This window comes from Centropristis striata, chromosome 13 (assembly GCF_030273125.1).
Source record: "Centropristis striata isolate RG_2023a ecotype Rhode Island chromosome 13, C.striata_1.0, whole genome shotgun sequence".
NCBI lineage: Eukaryota > Metazoa > Chordata > Actinopteri > Perciformes > Serranidae > Centropristis > Centropristis striata.
Genome location: NC_081529.1, coordinates 6982087 through 7005971, shown reverse-complemented (window position 1 = coordinate 7005971; position 23885 = coordinate 6982087). Strand labels below are relative to the sequence as shown.

Here is a 23885-nt window from a genome sequence, read left to right as displayed (position 1 = left end):
CAGCAGGACTAGAGGGATATTTGACGAACAGAGCGGTCTAAAGGATGTGTGAGGTGCAGCTGGACAGACTGACGGAGACGGACAGACAGATGAAGCAGACACAAGGACCACATCGCTTTGCTTTCTGTGCCAATCAAATCAACACCTTTAATAAAGCTTATAGGTACCAAACTGCAATACAACTTTATGAAAGAATCTCACAATTCACACAATTTTTCAAATGTACAAATGCTACAAAAACGGTTTTTGCAATCCAGGCAATAAAAAACACCATAGAAATAGGTAAACTCTTTAAAAAATAAAAAAAGGCAACTTTATAGAGAAGCCAGCAGCAAGGGAGGTAGAGATCGTCGAGCTAAAGCACAAAACAGCTGCCTCAGCGAAACGCAAACAAAGACACAGGCTGTGACGAGGCTCAGAGACACGGGGCTCTACAGCGAGGGCGAGGAGCTGTAAGATTTGGTCAGTAACCTTGGTCGAAGGAGTCGTCAGAGGAGCTGAGGCCCGCTTCCTCCAGCAGCAGGGATAAGTGCTTGTGTTTCTTCTTCTGAGACTTCTGGCTGGTCAGCAGGGATGTCGGCGACAATGCGGACCGCCTCTTCCTGGTCAGGTTGCCGTGGGAACGTGTCCCCGAGAGAGGGGGCCAGCCCCCTCGAGCAGAATTGTGCTCCTCTGAGTCCGAGTCTGGTGCAGAGAAAGTGCGGTTAATGATTCATGAAATAAAGTCAGACACCAAGAAGTTTCTGCTTGACCTCGACATCATCAGGACTCTGCAAGGACTCTTCAAAGTAAACCTGAATCTATATGATGTTATTTCACTTTATTAACTCAACCAAGGGCAACTTAACTACGACCTAATGTTCTACTGCTGCCGCGAAGTCGTTATTTAATGCCAGCATGCTGCTCTCAAGAGCATGAGGACCGTGCAGTCAGACAGATTCAACCCTCGGAGGCTGATATTTGGCATGGAGGTCAAGTGTGTGTATGAGAAGGTGTGTATTTATGTTCATGCCGATCAGCTAAAAGGGGGTGTGGCAGTGGGAGTGGCAAGTAACAAAAAGGCCCATAACTTCTAAACGGATTCAAGTACCATTAACAAACTCACAGGCTGTTGTCGTAGACTCTTGTGTCAGACGTTATTGCTCCCAGCAGAGAGTTCCTGTTTCAATAGTTGTTTTTACACCAAGGCATTTCTATGCGCATTTTGAAGATTTGCGTGAAAAAAGCTTGATGGAAACATCATAATTTGATAAAACTTTGGCGCATAGAAGTTCTTACGCCCTTTCGGAAAATAGTTTGCGCCAAATGGGAGATGGAAATGCTTTTTCAGAACAAATTCTAGCGTAGCGAACATTTAACCCTCATGACTGATCAGCTGTTTCTGCTCTGCCGGTCAAGACAAGCTGACATTAAAGAACAATTATAAGTTGCCCAATTGAATCCAATTCCTGAAGAATTCTCTCTATTTTCTCTCATGGGTAGACATAGTTGTCTGATTAGCAACTGTTTTTTTTTCTCATCTAATCTCATTTTCTCAATCTCTTCTTCTACTGTTTACTGACGGATTAGCCTACAGCAATACATTACACTCTCTGACCAAAGTATGTTTATGCAGCTTTGTTTTTTTTCGCTGGTGCAGGTTACCACCACTCTTTCCTAGCCATTTGTCATACAGCCTTGCAGGAGCTATCAGTGGACCCAGTAGAAAGTAGTTCTTAGCTGCAACCAACAGCTCTATATATCTCACTCTGTCGGTCGCTCCACAAAGACTCCCCCACCCTTTGGCGACCACAGTTTTCACCCTAAGAGGCTGAAATTTTGAATGGAGGCCAGGCGTTTGTGAGGTTGTGTGTGTGTGAATGGAAGACCATGTGGATGCACTTATAAGGTCGCAGCTATTATAACTTTGTATCTGCTTAAATGAAAACAGTCCTAAGAAGAGGACTTGACACGTATACTGTCTTTTCAAAATAAATGAAAAGGACATATTCGTACACTTTTGTTTTTTTTTCTCACTAACAAACTCACACTGAACTGTGATTCCTAAACCGGGGGAATAAACCGAACCATGTATGGTTACACCCCTATTACTCAACCTCAGGTTAGACTAGGAGCATTATCCAAACAGCAGGATATTAGTGTACAGTAGAATACTTTATCGGTGTACTGACCTATGAGTCACATATAAAGGATAAGTCTGCCGTTAGTCTATATTTTGGACTGACTGACTCAGTGTTTTGATGAGGGAATCTGAACAGTCTATTAGTTCTTCTGTGACTGCATCATTCATACAAAGCCGTCATGTCTCCAGGTACTCACTGTTGGAGCAGCTGCTGAGCTCTGATCTCATTGGAGAGAACAAAGCAGTCTTCTTCTGACCTTTCACCTTCCGGACGGTCTCCGAAGCAGAAGCCTTGGTGGCCATCTTGTGTTTCCCTGCCTTGGCAGATGGATGGACGCCGCGCTCCTTCATCCGACTCTCCGCAGACTTGCCCTTCGACTTGTCTAATTTGGGGTTGGAGTTAAGTTTGCGAGATGCTCCGAGGGAGCCGAGCGAGCTGAGCTGAGAGAGCGAAAGCGCTCTGTCGAGGTCTGACGCCAGCTGCTCCTGCTCGCACACGTGGCCGCGCTTCGTCTTCAACACCTGACAACACCACAAAAAACACTTGATCATTTACTCCGAACACTGGCGGAACACTGCAGCCGAAACACAAACATGCGCTTCAGTGTGGCCTACCTCCAGAGCATGACTGGTGGATGGCTCCTGGTCATTCCAGCTCTTCTTCTTCTTTTTCTTCTTTTTCATCTTCACTCCGCCACTTCCTGCCTCCGTCTCCTCTTCTTCTCTGGACACACGAAACCTCTTCCTCTGTCCGTCCCCAGCTTCAGAGTCCTCGGAGTATTGCACTGTCCTACCCACCCTGAGACAGCAGGATATTTGCACTGTTTTTGCACCGCCAAAAACCAAACATGCAAACCAAAAAAAAAAACATGGAAAACTGCTATAAAAATAAATAAATTAAGGTGGATATCTCACTCACTTTCCAGGCCTGCTGTCCAGTTTGGGAGGTGTAGCCAAGAGTTTCCTCTTCCTGGGTCGTCCTCTGCCACGTCTGGTCAGACTCCGCCTCTCATCCTCCTGCTGCTGCCGCTCACTGACACACACATAAAAGGGTTAAAGGTGTGTTTGTCTGGGAGACGTGGGAACATATTTTTGTGTGTAATAATAACAGCAGTTATTAATTCATCTTGTATGTGGTTGAGTAAAGTATGGAAGCTCACCGCTTGTCTCTGCGTCTCTGCAGCCTGCTCAGATCTCGCTGCTTCTCCTTATACGTCTTCTGCAGCTCGGCCAGGCGGACACGGTATTCCACTTCCACTGCATCCAACACGTCCACAGACATTTTACTGTACAGCTGCAGAGAAGACCCAAGAAAAGTAGCACCACAGTTAATAATCCAGGTTTCCATCCACAAATGGTGACTGAATTTCAAGGAAATTCGCAGAAGAAAATGCAAATGAATGCTTGTTTCTAGCCACCCCGATTATTAGGAGTTTGTTCCTCACGATAAGCTGTAGGTGGTGCCGATTTTCCAGTTCGTTAAAACCATTATATCATTGCAGAAGAAGAGGGTTCAACAAGATGACATAATTGAAAGAGCGCCAGTTGAACCTCAAGCAGTGAAAAACATAAGTAAACCTAATGAAAATATGACTTTTCTGTTTGTTTCATGAATTAATGTACTATTTTCATTTGAAATATAAATTTTTTGTCTCTTCGGTGGGGCCAAAGCTTCACTTGAACTTGAACATTCTTCATGTACGTCATCATGTATTATGTCACGTTTTGCTTTTTATCGATACAGCAACTTTTTGACAGGCTTTTCCACCTCGGCCAAGCGTTAAAACTTTTGTGATATCCCAAGATTTTTACAGATCGGCTGTGACATTTTTCTTCATCTTACCGGCTCTTCCTTCCTCTGCCTCCAGCTGTACTTCTTGTTGGGGTCCAGCGTTCTGGGCAGATCAATGTGCGACTGTTTCTCGATGGCCTCCAACAAAATCTGTCTGCTTGCTTCTAGTAGACAGTCGAGACCCTCTAATGTCAGATCTGAATGGGATGCAGCGGATATTAGAACATTAGAGACATATAAAAACCTCTAATATCACAGAGTTGATGAAAGAATTGCCCTTCCCCTCCTCTCACCCTCCCATATCTGCTCACCTTGCTCCAGGCTCATGTGCTCCATCTCTCGCTGGGCCATTTGGCTGAGCAGGGCCATCCCCTCCAGCGCCACCATCTCCAGAGCACCGGCGCCGCTGCAATCTGCACCCATGGGAGGGTTTTCTATCTGCAGTTCGAGCGTCGGGGCCGGTGGGGTGCTGGGGCGGGCCTGGGCCATCTCGCTGGCTGCCAGCAGAGCGAACATCCCCGCCATGGGATCCTCGGGGCCGATGACCAGCGGGAGCGGCGAGTGGGAGGACGGGGGAGGATAAACGGGTGTTTCGGTGACACTTTCTTTCTGAGTGGGAATGTGTGAGTTGATTGGAGTATCTGGCTGTTCTTGTTCACACACTGCGCTGGTGATTTGTTCTAGCGACGCACAGGTCTGAGACGATTCCTGGCTGCCTGAATCTGCAGTGATGCACGATGGAAAGTGTTCGGGATCCTTGATGACCTCCGGTTTAGGCTCAGCCTCTGTGAGTGGAGTGAGTGGAGGAGGCAGAGCATATGCTGCCTGACAGGAGTAAGATGACACCTCCATCTTGATTTGCCCCCCTTCCTTCTCTTTCTCCCTTACTTCTGCCAGTCTTTCATCTTGTAGCAGTGGAGGGCTGGGGACGAGCAGAGGTAGCGGTTGAGGCTGGGGCTTCAGGGCGTCCCCGTCTTCCACTCTGTCCTGGCAGGGAAGTGCAGGGCTGCAGGTCCGGCGGAGAGGACCCAGAGGTTCTGACGTCATGTCGAGGGGAGGCTGCTCCACACCTGGTTCCTGCTTGAGGAAAGATCCCGTCTTTGACGACTCTAGTTTCCGCGGCTTGATGTCTCCGTCCAGCAGCCTCGGATGAAGGTGGGCTGAGGGCAAAGGGGCAGCAGAGGCAGGAGAGCGGGAGCGGTGGGGTGGGACAACTTCTGTGTTTGCCCCTGCGGGTGCTGGGATGTGATAAGGGGGGAAAGGTGAGCCAAAAGGGGCAGTGATGGACTGGTAAGGGTAACCAGGAGGAAGATCTGTCATAACCGGAAAGCAGAAAGTTAGAGTCACTAATAGATTCATCCAAAATCATGCACAGGTCTGATTTATCCAGAGCAAATATTCAATACTTCACACTACCAAAAACCTTGGCGCGATCCACTTTTTTCCATTTAAAACTAAGTTAGAGCAGTCGGTTAGAACAGATCATCTGCTTAGAGATTACACCGCCCCAAATTGTCAATAGGGTACCTATACTGTAAGGCAGGCAGTGGTACTGACTGTAGTCACCACACTTCTTCAAGTGAAACCCTCAGTGGGAAATAATCAAATAAAATAAAGCCAAAAAGGAGCAGGGATGAAAACAAATGAAATGGTTAATAAGAGCAGGTGGAGCGGAGATGGTGAGGGGAAAAAAAAAGAAAAAAATCACCAGGTTTATTAGAAGTAAAGTGTCTATGTCTAGTTTCTGCCCGTCCAGACTAAAACGCAACATGCATTAGCAGCCATTCCAAAAGTCTTAGTTTAAAGGGTTCAAAAATGCTGCAGCAGTATGGAGGCTAGGTGAAGTCAGCATAGTTCAGGTGGTCTTAAGCCCAACAAGCTGATATGACATTTCAGTCGAGTGTTCAGTCGTAACTCACCAGAGTAGATGCCTGGAAAGGCTGCAGAGGTCGGCTTCTGTGCCTCTCTCTGCTCCCTCCGCCCCACCTCCCCCTCCTCGGCCGCCTCAACTTTAGGCCGCCGTGGCGAGGATGGGGGCGGAGACGCTGAGCGTGGGGAAGGCGGGTGAGGCAGGGGCGTCGGTGGGTGAGACATCACTCTCTGCCCGCCTTCCTCTGACTTGAGGGTGGTCACTGGTGAGGGGAGCGGCGGCAGCGGCGTCAGGGAGGAGGTAGACGGGGTTGGCGAGCGAGAGGGAGGGGGAGGTTTGCGGGGGTGCAGGATGGGCGAGGGAGACGGGGAAGATATCGAAGAGGGGCGGGGTTTGGGGTCGGCATTCCGCTTTTCTGCTTTGTCTTCCATCTCCGGCCGGTGCTCACTGGCCTTTAAACGCTCCTGAAACACAGGAGAGGAGACGGTTTTGCATGCATGATGTTGGTGTGAGGTTGCATTGTTTAGACTTCCTGCACTGTATTCTCCTGCAGCTGCAGGATGTGCTGTGTGAGTGGATGTTTATTGAATGCATTATGCAACTTTACTATGACATAAAAATATGTGAATGTATCCTCTCTGGGCTTTATTTCCCAAATGAAAAATATGTTTGTGACCCATTTTTAAAGATAGAAGTTCTCAGTAGGGAGCATTGGGTCTGTGGAGGGGAGTCAGACAGTAGTGAGATATGGGTGTATTGTCTTTTCATGGGATTTGCTGACAATAAGTAGAATACAGAATATGCACCTTATCTTTTAAGTATTGCTGTAACTCTTCACCCATTTGTAGAATTTGCTTTTATGTGTGTATGCAATATTATTTTTCTCACTTTAAGCTCTCTGTTCTTCTAACAGAACCAGGATATATGTGTTTATTGGTGATGCAATATGCTTTTGTAGGGACATTAATATTAGGCACATAAAAGTCTCCTACAGCCGCTGCTGTGTTTTATGTTATTACTTGGATATATGGTGAATATATACACCATATACATGCATACATATGAAAATGTCTTTGAATATGGGGTTCGAATTCTGTGTGCATTTAACAACCCAAAGTCCACTTACGACTAGCTGTGCGTTCCTCTGCAGCTCCAGGACCTGCGCTGTGTGCTGCTGGATCATGAGCAGCTCCTGTTGTCGGAGCATCTGCTGCTGGGAGAGCAGCTGGAGCTGGGCTGCATGCTGCAGCGAGCTGCCTGTACCGTATACCCCCGACCACACCGGGGCTCCACGCTCCAGTACATCACCTCCTGTGGAGAGATGGAGGGGAGGGGATGGGGGGGTAACATGTTTCAGTAGCCTTCTTTGGCATCTCATCTGCCATGTTAAAGATGAAGAAATGAGCCAATGTTTGACAGCATTCTTACTGCTTCATCTATCAAAAGGAAAACTACATTTCCCACAACCCCCAGGGTTTTCCTCTCAGAGGGAGGAGAAGCATCTGCCCTCTATTGCACTGGGTCCAAACCTCTTTGGTAAGACATACATCTAATGTCCTTTCAGAAGAACTACATTAACACCACCGTCAGGCTTTATATGTGCACACTTGAATTGAAAGTTTTGTATGCTTGCCAAATGAATTGGCAGAAAGCGGATATTTCAACCATTCATACATTACATATGCTTAATATTTAAACTGTTTACCCATTACTTGTAGCTAACTATTTAAACCGTTTACTCGTAGCTAACTGTTTTAACTGTTACTCGTAGCTATCTATTTCAACCGTTTACTTGTAGCCAACTATTTCAACCGTTTACTTGAAGCTAATTCTTTCAACTGTTTACTTGTAGCTAATTATTTCAACCGTTTACTTGTAGCTAATTATTTCAACTGTTTACTTGTAGCTAATTATTTCAACCGTTTACTTGTAGCTAATTATTTCAACTGTTTACTTGTAGCTAATTATTTCAACCGTTTACTTGTAGCTAATTATTTCAACCCTTTACTCGTAGTTAACTATTTCAACCATTTACTTGTAGTTAACTATTTCAACTGTTTACTCGTAGCTAACTATTTCATCTGTTTACTCGTAGCTAACTATTTCAACCATTTACTTGTAGTTAACTATTTCAACCATTTACTTGTAGCTAACTATTTCAACTGTTTACTCGTAGCTAACTATTTCATCTGTTTAATTGTTGCTAACCATTCCAACTGTTTACCAATTTTTAGCTTACTGTTTCAGTCATTAGATACAGTAATCTTTTCAACTGTTTACCCAGTTGCTTGCTAACTACACACTCTACTTAAACATAAAATTGTTTTGACATCTGGCTCAATATGTGGACATATTTTTCTAATCAATGCTTAATTTATATTTTTCTAAACTAGTCAAGCTACTTTATTATCTTTCCAACTGTCAAGGTAGTGTCCTTGGTAACGAATCACACTATTTTGATACTTCATATAAGCTTGTTTTCTCTTGCTCTACGTCCTCCTGTTTGTGCTGTAAAGCAGCAGAAAGGAAAAACTACTGGCACACAGTCGACAACATATGGAGGCTGTCAATCTTGTTGGATACGGTCTCATTTGTTTACAGTAATTACTAACATTAACATCTGCTTCAAAATGAACATGGAAATTGTTTCTTTTGCTAAAACGCAATAAGTAGTAATTTTATTAGTGATAAAATCAGTAAACCAACATCCTGCCCCCGTACTTTAGTTTTCACATGCACACACAAACACACACAGAGGGGCTCCCGTACCGTAGTGTGGCAGGTGTTCAGTGGGGATGACTATTAGCTGTCCAGACTGTGGGTCCCTGGCAAACTGGTAGGGAGGAGGTATGGAGCCTTGCAGGGACGGTGGGTAGCCTGGGGGGAGGGTCTGGTGGAGTGAGGAAGGACCCAGGCCTGAATGGGAGGAAAGGGGAAGAAAAAGTGTGAAAAATGTGTCTGAGAGGAAAAAAAACATTTTCCCAGCTACGTTAAAACAAACATTACTCAACATCATTCTTCACCAGTATTTATACCCATGTTAAAGCCATAATAGACTTACATCCGTAAGCACACACTGAATTTAGCTGCTTTTTTGACTGATTTTGTTTTTTTGCCCTCTGTGTCTAGACAGAGCAGGCCCTTGGGGAGCTCCACATGTGTGTTTCCATATTTTCAGATGTTGTGTGTCCAGCTATGTGTAAACTCACATAAGTATGCGAGTGTGTGCGTGTCTTGATGTTGTTATTTCTGGACAGCGAGCGTTGGAGGAGCAGGAATGTCCTGCAAAGATCAGGAATGTCTGTGGAACTTGACCCCTGGAGGCTGCTGCTGGACGAGCCACTGGACACACACAGCACCTCCCTTTTTCTGCTGCACCAATCACAACAGGCTACACAGGCCCATGTAGAATTTTGCAAGCATGTCATGTTCTGGTGTTGAACTGATTTAGACCCTTTAGTCTTTAGCACCAGGTTGGATAACTCTGCTGGCAGAGAGTGAAGCATAATGCTGACTGAAAAGGGCAAGCGCTGCTTGTACTACTGCAATACTAATGCTTTGTCAGTCCACCTTAGTGAACATATGAAGTGGCCGCATGAAGACATGGAAGGTCATTTTTACAAGTTGTAAAACTATACAAAGCTGTCACGAGGAATGTTAAGTGCAATTTTGGGAACATCCAAACATGTGCTGGCAGCAGTAAGCGAGTGTCTCCAGTCACGTCCTTGTCCACTTACTGTATGGGGAGCTGGAGAGCCAGACTGGTGGGGCTCCGGGTCGGGGCATCCAGGGGTGAGAGGTCAGAGTTGAGGGGTCGGGAGGCCATCGTCCTGCCCCTGCCAGGGCAGCTCCTCCCGTCACCATAAGGTTAGGGGTCATGAGGCTGGGGGTCAGGCAGCTAGACAGCGGGGTAGGGTGCATCTGCGTAAACTCAGCCAGCTCCTTCGACTCTCTGGAAGGAAACAAGACAGTTTTATGTAATTCAGAGTGTTTGCAAGTACAGTACAGGCCAAAAGTTTGGACACACACCTACTCATTCAATGCGTTTTTCTTTATTTTCATGACTATTTACATTGTAGATTCTCACTGAATGCATCAAAACTATGAATGAACACATATGGAATTATGTACTTAACAAAAAAAGTGTGAAATAACTGAAAACATGTCTTGTATTTTAGATTCCTCAAAGTAGCCACCCTTTGCTTACTAGAATATAAGACATGTTTTCAGTTATTTCACACTTTTTTGTTAAATACATAATTCCACATGTGTTCATTAATAGTTTTGATGAATAACAATGTCAATAGTCATGAAAATAAAGGAAACGCATTGAATGAGAAGGCATGCCCAAACTTTTGGCCTGTACTGTACATTTTGTCAACAAAGAGATGTGCATTTTAAAACGGAGTGCAAATTTTACATTTCATAGTTAATTTTTTTTCTTTTTCTATCCTTACCTGAGCACTTTTTCCTGCTCACGCTCCAGCCGGCCTGCCAGCATACGGTCATCATGGTGACGACCACGGTCCTCCCCTCGCTCCTCGTCTACCATGGGTTCAGGAACAGATAAAGATGTTGATTAGCCACATCACTTAGTATGTGCTTAAACCCTGATCCCAAATGTTACACACATTAAAGCACCCCCAAAATGGCCATTTGTATATCAATTACTCCGTGAAGAAAATTACAGCCACTATCCAAACAGCAAACTTTTTCTTTTCAGTTTTAGTATTTACTGCAGCTGCCCTTACAAAGTACATATTGTTCCAGGCAGTATGCGTATAATTGGAACACTACTTCATCATCATCATGGCACATTAAACCCTGACCCTCTGGCTCATAAATATGCCGTGCAGAGGATTGTGGGTCAGAATCAAGCAGCAACCTCCAGGCCTGAAAAGTGTCTTTCTAATGGTCAGCAGGGTGCGACTCCACTGGTTGCAAAAAGAAGTCTGCTTGTATGCAAGTCAATGTGAAAATGACCTTACTTCTCAATTGATGTATTAACTCAGTAAACATTTCCCTAATGCCTTTATGGTCTCAACCGTTAGTTTCAAGTTTTATTCAATACAGCATGATATTCTTTTAAAAAAATATGGTCTAATTTACAATAAAACAGAAGATAAAGCGAGTTGATACCACGGTGGACTGTGTGTTCTCATTTTTGCACTTTGACCCTTTCACAGCTTGTTGTCACTGAACATTTTTTTTGCTTAAAAATGTCTGGTTGAGTCTTCAGTTGGACAGAAAGACACTCTACATACTCTTTACATACTACAAACTAGTATTACAAGTATTACACTAAATAAAGAATCCAAAAACACAAAAAATCTTGATGAATTTAAGTATATTGGGGGTTTCACAAAAAGCAAAACAATGCCAAAACATCTCTTTAAAAACTCTCAAACAACTTGTGAAGTATTCTCCAGCTAAAACCTTAGGTGCTAATCCATGCAAGTCTGGAGGAGTAGTAAACTGAGATATAGTTGATATAGTTTTGCTGTTGTTAAACTTGGCCTCATTTATTTCAATCCATCAAGAGTTTCAGGATTCTTCGCTCACTGTGGAGGTATGCAAGAAAAACAGTTTTCTCACTGAATTCAACCTAACGAGGCTGAGTGACTGATGTGCAAATTATCATTCTGGGGGTGAAATATTCCCTTAAAAACAAGAATATGAGCTGCAAAAGAGGACCTACAGGATGGGTGAGAGGTAAGAGGAAGCAATAATGTGGCGAGAAGTGAAAGAGGAAAGTGGGTGACAGCGCAGGAGAGAGGGGAAGAAGACAAGGTGACACTGGCTATATAATGATGACACGACACAGCATGTCAAAACGAGCGGAGAAGCTAAAAATATGATGTTGGGCCACAGCCTGAACACAATGAGCGTGTGCACACATACTGTACAAACTCGCACACACCAACGGAGTGACAGCTCTCACTCCGAGTGTCAGCTCTTATCAGTTATTAGTCTAGTGCCACAGGAGACGCGTGAACATACCACTAGTGCCTCACACACACACACACAGCCTTAAACCCATGGTGCTTACTATGAGGGCCAACGGCAAAAGACAGAGATGGAGAGTAAAAAAAAAAAGAAAAAGAAAAGCAGAAGCACTCAACCAAGCAGTCCAGAATAAACATGAGGCTCTCCTCCTCGCACTCTTTCCCGTTAACCCTCTTCCATCTCATCGGCGCTGACTGAAGGTCCCCGAGCAGCAGAAAGGTTTTATACGAGTGTGCTGAACCCTTCAGTTCTGCTCTAAAAGTGTGTGCATGTGTGTGTGTAGCCCGTAAAGGGACAAGGGACTTTAACAATCCCTGACATGCTCCGCAGGAAAGGTTTCAAGACTGTTACCAAGGTTACAGGGAGCCTGTCCCACATGCTATCCTCTCTGCATCAGAAAGGCAGCGATTAGCGCCGCACGCCCCCTCTCTCTCCCCCGTTCCTCCATCTCACACTCTCTTTTCACTTCTTTACTTCCTGACATACCTCTCTCTTCCCGTCTATCAACCTATCGATCTACGTCCGTCTGTCCGTCTCTCATCATTAGCCTATCCTTCTCCTCCTCCTCCTCCCTTTTCCCTCCATCTCCCCGCTCATTCATCCATCCATCTATTTGTGTTCTCTGCGTAAATCCTCTGCTGTTTATTTAGAGCTCTTCTCAGCGCGAGGGACTGATGCTATTAGACCAATCACTCCGCTCGAGCAAGGAAATGAATAAACGCCCCCAAACCGGCGTGCACACACACAAAAACACAAACATCTCACGCGCTTTCTCATATACACTCGCAGTCCGTCACTCTCAAGACTGATCCATTGCTTAGCAACGCACCCATGGTCTTATTGTAATTCAAGGCTTGTTTGTAGCTTTTAGCAGCACTCTGTAATGACATGTTTAATGCAGAGAGGGTGGTGGTGGTGGTGGTGGGGAGGTGGAGCTGAAGAAAAGAGTGGAGAAAGAGTAAGGGGGCCTGAGGTGGGACAAGGAGGGAGTGCCGCTACAAAAGGCCTACTCAGAGAGGAAGGAAGGGTGGGGAAGGAGAGAGACATTCAGCGTAAATGAAAAGAGCAAGAGACGGAGAGAGGGAGGGAGAGAGAGAGAGAGAGAGAGAGAGAGAGAGAGAGAGAGAGAGAGAGAGAGAGACAGAGACAGAGACAGAGACAGAGACAGAGAGAGAGAGAGAGAGAGAGAGAGAGAGAGAGAGAGAGAGAGGGAGAGAGAGAGAAAGAGAGAGAGAGAGAGAGAAAGAGAGAGAGAGCTGTGGGAGGACAGAAAGAGCATGGAGCTGAGTGAGAAACAGAAACAAGGAGAAAGAGCGAGAGATGGAGAGATGGAGAGGGAGCACTGTAGTTGAATGACCTTGACGTACAAGAATAATAGAGCGCTGTATGGCAGGAATTGCTATGCAGCACAGAGAGCCCAAAGACTTGCCAAAAAGAGCCTTTCAACAAAACACAACCCATGACATAATTAGTAATTTGGGAACGGGGAGGGGTGTGTTTCTACCAATCGCACACGAGCACCTCAAAGTCAAACAGGAGCTGAGGAAACATGACTTTAATCCGAAAGAAAATGAATCCTCCATTATTCATGGGGACCAAAATGAGGAATCATTTGCTCTTGGTTCATTTAGCTGAGGGGATCCATGATCCCTGCAGTGCCATTCTGAGAGGAGACGCGGCAGAGAGAGCCAGTTGAAAGCAAAAAGCAGGAGGAAATACATTAGAAGAGTGTTTCTAATAAATTAAGTGTACTTGATTTACCTTGCCGGAAACTATTAAATATAAAAATGACTTGTGTGATTGAGTGAATGTCACCACATGAGTCCTGGCTTTTCAAAAGTCAAATTCAAGTACTTTAAGTGTTTTCAAGGTGCAATTTCAAGCTTTCTATCAAATAACAACTCTGGTATATTGTGTCTTTATATTTCACAGGTTTTTACGAGCCAAATTCAAGCACTTTCAAGGTTTCTAATACAAAGCTGTCCAGACACTCAAAGCTTTTATCATCACAGACTCATTGTTACTATAAATACAATTGCAAAAAATTGTGAAAAAAGTAAATGCTCGCCCTCATGGAGCTGCAGAGAGAAACAGAAAAACGGTGCAAGACTCCAGGAGACAACAAGCAAATATGAAGATGGGATTGTTTGATTTTAAATATTAAAAGATTTTTGGTTTACATGAGTGATTGTGTAGCTGAAACACCAGATGAGGAATATTGATCATTTTCAAGAAGCATATTTAAATTCAAACATATTCCTAACCTTAAAAACTTATTTTTTCAAACTTTCCAAACTTTTTTCATCACCAATTTTCATGCAAAAAAAAAAAAAAAAAGTAATTCAGCATGTATAAAAAAAGACTAATGAACTACAGAAATCTAAGTCAACTCTGACCCAAATCACTGACTAACAGCTTGAGAAAACACATTAAATTTGAATGTTTTCAAGGTTTCCCAGCACCCGAAGGACCCCACAGGAGCCACAGGAACAGTGTTAGTAGTGTTCAGCAGTAGAGCAGCGATGCAGTGAGTTTTAGGGGTTTCTTACATAAAAGACATCATTACCTTTAATAGCAGTTTGCAGCAGAGTCCTCTGTGTTTCTGAGGGTCCGCTGGTCTGTTTGCTGGAGCTCCCACTGTCTCTCTGCCGGGCCACGGCGACAGCAATACCAACCGGAGGGTGGCGCACCTCCCCCTCCCCCTCCCGGCCGAAGGAGCGCGCGCTGTCCGGCCGCTCCTGCTCCCTCTTCAGCTGGGGAGGCACCCTCAACGCCCCTGATCCACCCGATCCCACTGAGACCCTCTCCCTGTCTCTCTCCCTCTCTCTATCCCTTTCCCGCTCTCGATCTTTTTCCCTCTCTCGTTCCCGCTCTCGTTCTTTCTCCCTCTCCCTCTCGTTGTCCATCCCAACGCTAGCCAGTCCCCCGAAGGGACCTCGGCCATCTGCGGCGTGCCTGGCGGACCCAGGACCTTCAGTGGCAAAGTTTCCGCTGTATTTGATCAGACTCTGCATGGCGGAAACCTCGTTGGGATCCGACCCTGCTGGCCCACCTCGCTCTCCTCCCAACGACCCTCCAGGTCGGTAGAGCGCCGATGGGTCCAGGTAGCGTCTCTGACTCCCCTCGTCCCCTGCGCGCCCGTGCCCGTGTTGCGAGGGGTGTGTTTGGGGGGAATGGCTGTGGGTGGAGTGTGGGTTGTTGCTGGGCCGGTGGGCTGTGTGAGGGGAATGGGACATTTGTGTGTGTGTCGGCTGGCTGTGGGGGGAGGAGAGTGTGTGTCCGTGTTGAGCTGCCAGGGCAGCCATGTGACTCGTGGCGTAGTTAGCTAACGGGCTGATGGTATTCCACTTAGGCTCCGCCCCCGCCCGCTCTATCCCCAATCGGATTGAGTGTTTAGAGATGTCCCTGGTTTCTGGGCTGAACCTTGATTGACTGGAGGAGTAAGAGGCGTCCTGGCCTCGTTTACCAATGGAACCATTGGAACAAATGACAGAACCTTCCTCTCTTTGATTGCCTGAATCGCCAGACTGGGAGAGACGAGGATGCTCCAAGTGGCTCCTCTCAGGAAACCTGTAGCTCTCCCTCTCCCGGTTTCTCTCCCGTTCACGCTCTCTGTCTCTGTCGCGCTCCCGTTCTCTGTTGCGTTCCCGTTCTCTGTCTTGCTCTCGTTCTCGCTCTCTGTCTCTCTCCCGTTCTCTTTCTCTGTGTTTCTCGCCATGTTTGTCACGGGCCTGCGAGGCGATCTGGATGGGCCCGACCCGCTCGTCGTAAACCTCCACAGAAGGCACATATGTCGGTGCGGTGACCCGCTGCTCCCTCACAGACTCTCTGGGTGTGGAGGGGTGCGGCGGGCCGGCGGCGGAGGGCTGAAGCGCAGGAGGAAGGTTGTAGGAGATGTGGAGGGTGCCGGCTGACGTGGCCACAGAGTCATTCCTCCTTTGTCTCTCTGAGTGAGAGTTTGAGTTATTAGAGTTATGGTTGTGGTGGGGTCGAGAACCGCCGTCTTCATCTCGACCCCCTCTGTCCGTTTCTGCTCCATGAAACCTCCCGCCTCCGCCTGAAGGGAAGGAGTGCTGCGGAGGCGACGGCCTGGATCTGGGCTCGACTGTGGACGGCTGGGAGTGGGACTTCTGCTGATGGGCGTGAGGATGGAAGGGCCAGCTGTCTCTGTCCCTCTCCGTGTCCCGCTCCCTTTCTTTCTCTCGCTCCCGGTCGCCGCTCCTCGCCCTGCGGTCCTCCTCGCTCCTCCCATCCTGCGTCAGGTCCACCACGCTGTGAGGCCTCTGCTCCTCTCTCGACCTCTCCCTCTCCCCTCGGTAAGGCCGGTCCCTACCTCCGTCCCGGGACGTCCTCTGAGGGGGTGTGGAGCTGGACGGGGCGGTCGGAGGAGGAGGAGCAGACGGATGGTGTAGGGGCAGCTGGCTCAAGGAGGCTGGCAGGTAAAATCCCTCTGAAGACACAAAACATTAGAAACATGAGTCTAAAAACGCACACTCACACTCACTGCACGAACACAAAGTGTCAAAACAGAAGATTCAGAGCAAAACAGCAGCACACAGGCAGAAGTGAGCATGGTAAATATTTAAATGTCAACTCAACAGTAACAGAAACCTACAGTAGATCTGCAACAGTCAGAAGATACATTTTAGCAGCTGAATGTTGCTCATTTCTGGATCCGTTCCACAACAAATTACAAGTCTCATTACTAAATGAAAAGGCTCCACACATAAACCTTCTTCCACTAACGGGTCACAGGATATGAGACCATCTGCACACTGAATACAGCCACTTGTCTCCATGACTGTTTGCTGTGACAGTGACTGACCTTTATGGGAGTCGTAGAGAGGGTGCTGGGAGAGCGTGGGAGGATCCAGGTGCCCCAGGGACAGGTAGGGGCTGGAGTACAGGCTGCTTGACAGAGGAGGGTAGCCTGAAGACACACAAACACACAACATGTCATTACAATAACGTTTACATATAAACTGAGACGTTATTGTCTGGCTTCTGTGGTTATGTAACAAACTGGATATTACTTCCAGGGTTCCCACGCATTTTCTTTGACAACATTTCAGAACTTTTCTATGATTCTTCTAACGGAGCAGTAGGGCGGTGACACCTGACAGTTCAGTTGGCTCCCTACCTTCCAACTTCATGCTCTACTTTCACTGCAGTGTAAACAAAACCAAAGTGCGCACTGGCGCTTGGAGTAACAATTGCTCAATTTGCTCCATCTAAAAAATGTAGTGCAACTGAAAAGTGGGACATGGAAATGGAAACTTTGGGCTTCATGACCCAACATGCCTGACATTATTCAAACATATCTGATCCTAACCGGAGAGAAAAATGTAGGGAGAGACAGAAATCAGGAAAAAAATCAGGAAGAAAAAAAAAAAAAAAAAAAAGTATGATAGTAAATACAACTTTGTCTAACGTCAACATGTATAAGAGCTTCCTAAAAAATACATTTGCTGTTATCTTACATTAAGTGGAACTTCATCAGGTTTTTTGCAACAATTAATTTAATAACATACAACAACATTGCATGACTTGTTCAAAACCTTCGGGGATGTTACTAGTAGGGATGGGAATAATTAATCGATTAATGGTCGTTAAGAATTTGGTCGATCACATGGAATTTTAATCGATCTGTGTATTATTTAATTATCTTTACAGTTTAATCTCACTGGAGTTAATGTTACAATCAACAGGAAGTCTCTTTTTCGACCTTTCAAAATAAAAGTGACCGTTATCAAAACAGGCTTTCGCACAGTACTGTATTTATATCTTTTATTTTGCCCATGTATGCATGTTGTAGTGTGTATAAAAACATAGCGATTAACGTTATAGATAATTGAGTTGGCAGGTTTATTCAAAACACCCATCCCTAGTTACTAGTGTCATGACTTTTCCAGGCCTTGAAAACAAGATTGTTAAATGCCATGACCTTTCCAGGTTTGCCATGACCATGGAAACCCTGTAGTTAAAGGGATAATCATTTAGATGATCATAAAATCAAAACCTGTTTTCAATGAATCCATTTATGGTCAACATGTTTTTTACAACAGCCATTTAATGTTTGTGCATTCTGGAGTTTTCTCTCAGTTACGGTAGTTTTCCCTGTCAGGGGCGGAGTCTCTAGTGTGAGAAGAGGTGAGTGAAAATCTTTAAAATGTTCCAGTATTTTGAGTTTTCTGATCTCAGCTTGTCAAACGCTCAGATTTTCTGCTTTTCCTCTAATTTACATCACCATGAAGAAAATATATTTGGGTTTTAGATCTTTGGTTGGATCAAAACACCTGAAGAGATCAACTTGGACTCGAGAAATCGTGCTCAACCTTATTTTGGTTTTACATTTGATAAACCAGATGATTCATTTGGAAACGAATCTGCAGGTTAATCAATAATGAAAATAATCTTTCCTGCAGCCCTATTTACAGCCACCTGAAATTAATGAGTGACTTTATACGACTATAAACTAAAAATGATACAACAATCCTGCAATAAATCCAGCTGTCATAAAGGGTTTAGTTGAAACAGTTTCAGAGGTGCTGATTAGACTTGACGTAATGTTTGAAGGCTGCAGGTGGAATTATTCTCTCATCTCTAACTCTTCAACAGATTTACCTCTTTTAAAATCAGATTATCCTTCGTGTACCAACTCATGTTTTGAATGAGAAGTCGAGCCCCTGATCACCTGCATCAGTTTGTTCATGAGTTGAGCCTAATGTTGACGTTGGGAGCGAGAGTCTGCCTGACAGCCAGCTGCTGCTCTCAGAGACCGGGTCTTAATATAGACAAAGCCTCGCGCCTGGTGTAATGCTCTGGATTGCTGTGTTGGGACTGAGCTGGCTGTGACTCTGACGCTGGCTGGTGTCACCACATGTGACGAAAAAAAAAAGAAAAAAAAAAAAGACTGCCACCAAGAGAGGGTGAGACATTCCCTGTTCCCACACTCCGGCCTCTCCGGGAAATATCAAAGACGCCGCTGTCGTTCCAGCGCGGAGCGCCGGGCTGCAGAGCCGTAGTATAAATCTGTCTCCTCTCCGCTCTGAGAGGCAGAAATGGAGAAGCGAGAAGAGGCGGGTGTCAGTGGTTATAGGGAGGCAGAGGGAGACAGAAATATAAGAGGAATGATGTGACGGGACTAAAGGCATGCGGGATAAGTTTCTTGCAAAGCTTCTTTAACCACAGCTAACAGCTAACCTTGATCTCTAACAGCTTTGATACGGGGTTCCTGTGTGGCGGCGGTGCATCTCAAGTCTGCTCTTAGCTGCTGCCCGGAAACCTCTTCAGCTTTTAGGAACTTTTAACTGCTATTAAAGCCAGCCACCAAGTATTAAGAATCTCTCTTAGGCCATGAAGGATTCTTTTTAGATCAGAGCAAGGCAAAGTTAAGGCTACTTCAGCCATTCTTTAGCTTCAGCTTCAATTCAGGCTAAACTTCAAGTTGAGCGTCAAAAGTCCATCCATCCTTTATCCCTCCTCCTGCAGCCGAATATAAAGTCTAACAGGGCGGAAACTCAGTGCAGATGGGCCAGTGACCGACTTCTGCATTTAAAAGTATAATTTAAAGGGATAATCCTTTAGATTATCATAAGATCAAAACCTGTTTTCAATGTATCCCTTTGTGGTCAACATGTTTTCTGCAACAGCAATTTAATGTAAAAAAAAGAAAAAAAAAAAGAGTGCTGCTCTGATGGGAGAAGATGGTTTTGGACATACTAAAAAAATCTCACATACTGTTTCAGCGTGTTAGATAGCATCTTGGTAAGAGATTTGTGACGCAGCCAGTGGCTGAATGTTGGCTCAGGCTAGTTAATATGCTAAACCTCCATCAACCAAGACAGTGAAAAAGCCCAATTACCCCCAACAACTTATCTAACTGGCTAATTAAATACATGAATTTCACATCCACAAAGGGTTCAGATTCTCTGCTTAACCCTGTTATGTTTGTTTCTCAGGAACAGCCTTTAATTATCCAAGAGTGTCAGAAGCCAAAAAAATCCCAATAAATATTGTTTATATTTCATACTTAACTCCATTACTACCCATTTCAATCATTACTAATCATTTCAAATATTTAGTGCATTGGTGTTCTTTACCTCTCACAGATCATGGTTCAATGAGGATAACACACTTGTTTTTCATAAGAAATGCTGTTAAAACTTTTTTATGTACATTGAAAAGACCTACATATAAAATACAATGGTTTTACATGACATTATTATTTTTAATTGCTTTCTTTTATGCATTGATGTGAAATGAAGCATTTTCATTTTATATGTTGATTACAATTATTAAGCCAAGCAGGAGAATTTTCATCCTGAAAAAATACTTTTAACTATTTTTATTAGATTTTTTAACTTTGAAATGGGTAAATTTAACCAATGTTAGCTGTGGCGCTGGACATGACTTTCAGGCTATCAAACATTAGTATAGTCTTCATTCTTTAGATACATTTTGTGTCGGACCAGGTGTTTCCTCAGCTTAGATGGAATTAAATTTGGCACCAATGGACTTTATGTGAATTAAATAATTAGTCGGTTCCCTTAAAATAACTAAATTCAGTACCCGACATTACTCTGTACTCCTGCCTGGCTCACTACTTCCCACATTATAGCTTGATCGTCTAATCTGACTGAAACTGGAGTGTAAAAACACAAATTTGCCATTTCACGGTGGGTTATGCGCCGGACTATTCTTGGCTATGGAGCTGTTGCCAGGGAACCAGCTAAGAGTCCAACAAGTTACTGCTCAGACTATTGCCTATAATCATAACTGCCGCCTCTCTGAACGTCCCTGAATCAAAGACGGTGAGATCGAAACAAAATCTTAAAAAACTAATCCCACACAATCTGATTTGCAGTGTTGGGAAGCACTGGGAGAGATCCGTGTCACACGGGCGATGCAATCAGTTTTAAAATGAACCCTAAATAGAATCCATTCGTCCTTCTCCCTTTACCTTGGCAAAACGCACCGCGGGATACGCTCCCTCCTATCTGACCTTCTAGTCCAGTGAGATTTGATAAGGAGACACAAAAGGACAGGAGGGAATGAGGAGGGAACAGAGATTCAATCACTGACTGAACAGGCCTTAAGAAGAGCACAGAGACAGAGAGGTCCATGGAGAGGACGAAAACACACAGAGATATATATACCTTACTAAAACTGTGTTCATGAGCTAGGTCAGGAGAGAGATGTTGGAGGAAAGTGGGGCGGGAGAGCTACAGAGAGAGACGGACGGAGACAAAGTGCACATCGGACAGGAAGCTCAAAAAAAGAACAAGAGAGAGGCAGATGGATTACAGCAACGCATGACAGGCGAAAGTTAGAGACAGGTGGAGGACGGAGGAAACGAGACACATATAGGACAGAGCTGGGAGCGCAGCTAGCAGCACGGAGACAGAAATGGAACAGGATCCCACTGGTGTAAGCAATGAGGAACAGGGGAAAGAGCCTCCTGGGCTTTGGACAGGCTGGGAGACAAGTCATGAAAATATAATGTCTTTAAGAGTCTCCGCTGACACAGAAAAGGAGGAGAGAAATGCAAATGTTTGTGGAGGCGAGCGGTGATTTACCTTCGTGAGCGTGCGATGCCCAGAGCTGAGCCATCTGCAGACCGCTGGGATTGGCCGATCTGAACGCGGGGTCGGAGGTCAAGGGGGAGGGGCCGGGATAACCTGACAGGAAAGGACTGGAGCCCGCCGGGAAGGCATCGCCTAGGAGAAAGAGAAGGAAGGCTGTCAGTAACCCTCTCAAACCACCAGAACCAAACTAATAAATGACAATTGATTTACAGTGTACATGCTGTCACTTCTTTTTGGGCGTGTGTGGTGCACAATCGATGGTTCTGTGCTGAAGCAGTCTGTTGTAATCACATTATTACTGAGCCACCATGCACTCTGCTCTCACAGGACAGACCACAGACAGACTGCGCTCTGAAGAAGGGGACACTTAATGTGACCACCGACTGAAAACCACAATGGTCACAGCAGGAGTGCGTACGAACACTTGGATTAGAGTGACACGGATCAGATCTGACACTGTGTGGGGAATTTACCTTCACTGGATTATTGTCACTCCCTAATATAACTGAAAAACAAATTATCCTCACATACAGGTGCATCTCAATACATTAGAATATGATGAAAAGTCCATTTCCAGTAGTTCAAGTCAAATAGCCCCAACTAAGTATTGAGTCATATAGATGGACAACATTTCCATATTAAACATACTTTTTAAAATTAGTCTTTTGTAATATTCAATTTTTTTGAGACACTGAATTTTAGGTCTTCATTGAATGTAAGCCATAATCTTTATAGTTAGAAGAAATTAAATAAATGAAGACATGAAATGTTTCATTCTGTGTGTAATGGATCTATATAATGTGTTATTTCACCTTATTGGATTGATTTGATTTAATAAATAAACTTTGATATTTTAATTTATTGAGATGCTGTTCTGAAAACTTTTTTTATTCAACATATAATGCAGAAAATGTTGCTTGGGGTGATTTAGAAATGGTGTGTTGGCTTTTCTTTCTTTTTTTTTTACCATTTAAAAAAAATCATCAGCAATTTATTTAGCTATTTATTTAATTCCTATTTATGCTTTATTTTCTCAGTTATCATTTATAGAATTGGCTGACAACATAATACATTGTTCATATAATGTATGACAGTGTTAAATATGATATTAATAAAGTTTGATGTTTGAGAATGTAGCTCCCTGGTTACCTTTACAGAGAAGAGTAAAATCAGGAGGGGGTGAGAATGGGTTTGTTAGAATTTAATGGTTTATCATAAAGCCTGACAGATATATAGGTTGACAGATATTATGGACGGATATTGGCACATCAAATGCGTATCGGTATCTGTGTGTATGTATTAGATTTATAATTATTTTCTTTTTTTAAGTCAGCAATTGACTGAAACTGAACTGTAATGATGTTTATTTAACAATTTATTTATTCCATTTAGTCTTTATTTTCTCAGTTAAAGAATTGGCAGACGATATATAACAATGCTAAATGATAATTATTATAAACAAAGTTTTATGTTTGAGAAAGTAGCTCTCTGGGTACCGTTATAGAGTAGAGTAAAATCGGTGCACACTTCAGATAAAAAAAGGTCTATTTTCATTCCAACTTAAAAAATTTACTATATCAGCCACCAGATTAGTTTTTGATAAATGTTCCCCTCTAAAATCAGTATCGGCATCAGTTTAAAAAGTCCCATATCTGTCAGGCTCTAAAAAGACTCATTCTGACACTGTGATGTGTGTATACATACACTCCACTTGAAGTATGTCGACGTCACACACACTTCCCCAATAAACCCACCTCCACCAGTGCAACATGGACAGAATAAATCCTTGTAAAGCATTTCATATCTAATGATTCCGTTATCGATTGTTTTCATTAGACTCCGCCTCCTGCGTGTGTGACCATTAATAAACTTTGAACCTTTGAACCATTACTGCCTCTTCGAATCACAACCTCCTAAGAGCTGGAGAAGGTTTCATGTTTAGCTGAGGTCCCCCCCCAGCCAGCCCAACCCATTACTGAACGCACTGCACAGCCATTACCCTGATAAAACTAACCATGTGTGTAGGGGAAAGGGTGCTGTCCGTATATGGGCGAGGGGGAAGGGACTGAGTGTTTGTGTGTGTGTGTGTGTGTGTTTCTGCATTAGTCCTGTGGGAATCTGTGGGAGACATGCTGTGCTTGCCGAGTTTCCCCTGCATCTAAATCAGTACATTAAAACCGCAGTCCGTCAGCGCCTGTGCACACACACACACACATTTACACACAGAGCATTTTAAATCAATAGCAAATACAGCTTTCCAATTAATCACAAACAGAAGAATGACACAGGTAATGCAGTGTGCCTCTGAAAATCACAGTGAAGGTGGATCCTTGCACAGCCAGTTTTATAAACACACAGATTGAGTAAAGTCTCCCTGTGTTTGCATGTGTGTGTGTGTGTGTGTGTGTGTGTGTGTGTGTGTGTGTGTGTGTGTGTGTGTGCGTAGCTTAAGTGGCTGCCCTGCATCAGTATATGATCACTGACATGTGCAAACAGTTTTGTGTGGGT

The 23885-nt window shown here is 44.4% G+C and overlaps 1 protein-coding gene across 1 annotated transcript in view; it reads right to left on the bottom strand.

The window, feature by feature from the left end:
* tnrc18 (trinucleotide repeat containing 18) overlaps positions 1–23885 on the bottom strand; it is a 62630-nt gene that overhangs the window by 22910 nt on the left and 15835 nt on the right. Inside the window, exons 3-17 of the mRNA XM_059347267.1 lie at positions 21369–21509; positions 16616–16720; positions 14357–16240; positions 10242–10329; positions 9522–9736; positions 8554–8700; positions 6911–7095; positions 5834–6248; positions 4226–5227; positions 3966–4111; positions 3283–3416; positions 3042–3155; positions 2738–2921; positions 2320–2644; positions 472–684 (exon numbers count right to left, since the gene is read on the bottom strand). Coding sequence (XP_059203250.1) covers positions 472–684; positions 2320–2644; positions 2738–2921; positions 3042–3155; positions 3283–3416; positions 3966–4111; positions 4226–5227; positions 5834–6248; positions 6911–7095; positions 8554–8700; positions 9522–9736; positions 10242–10329; positions 14357–16240; positions 16616–16720; positions 21369–21509 — 5298 coding nt within the window. The remainder of the gene's footprint in view (positions 1–471; positions 685–2319; positions 2645–2737; positions 2922–3041; positions 3156–3282; positions 3417–3965; positions 4112–4225; positions 5228–5833; positions 6249–6910; positions 7096–8553; positions 8701–9521; positions 9737–10241; positions 10330–14356; positions 16241–16615; positions 16721–21368; positions 21510–23885) is intronic.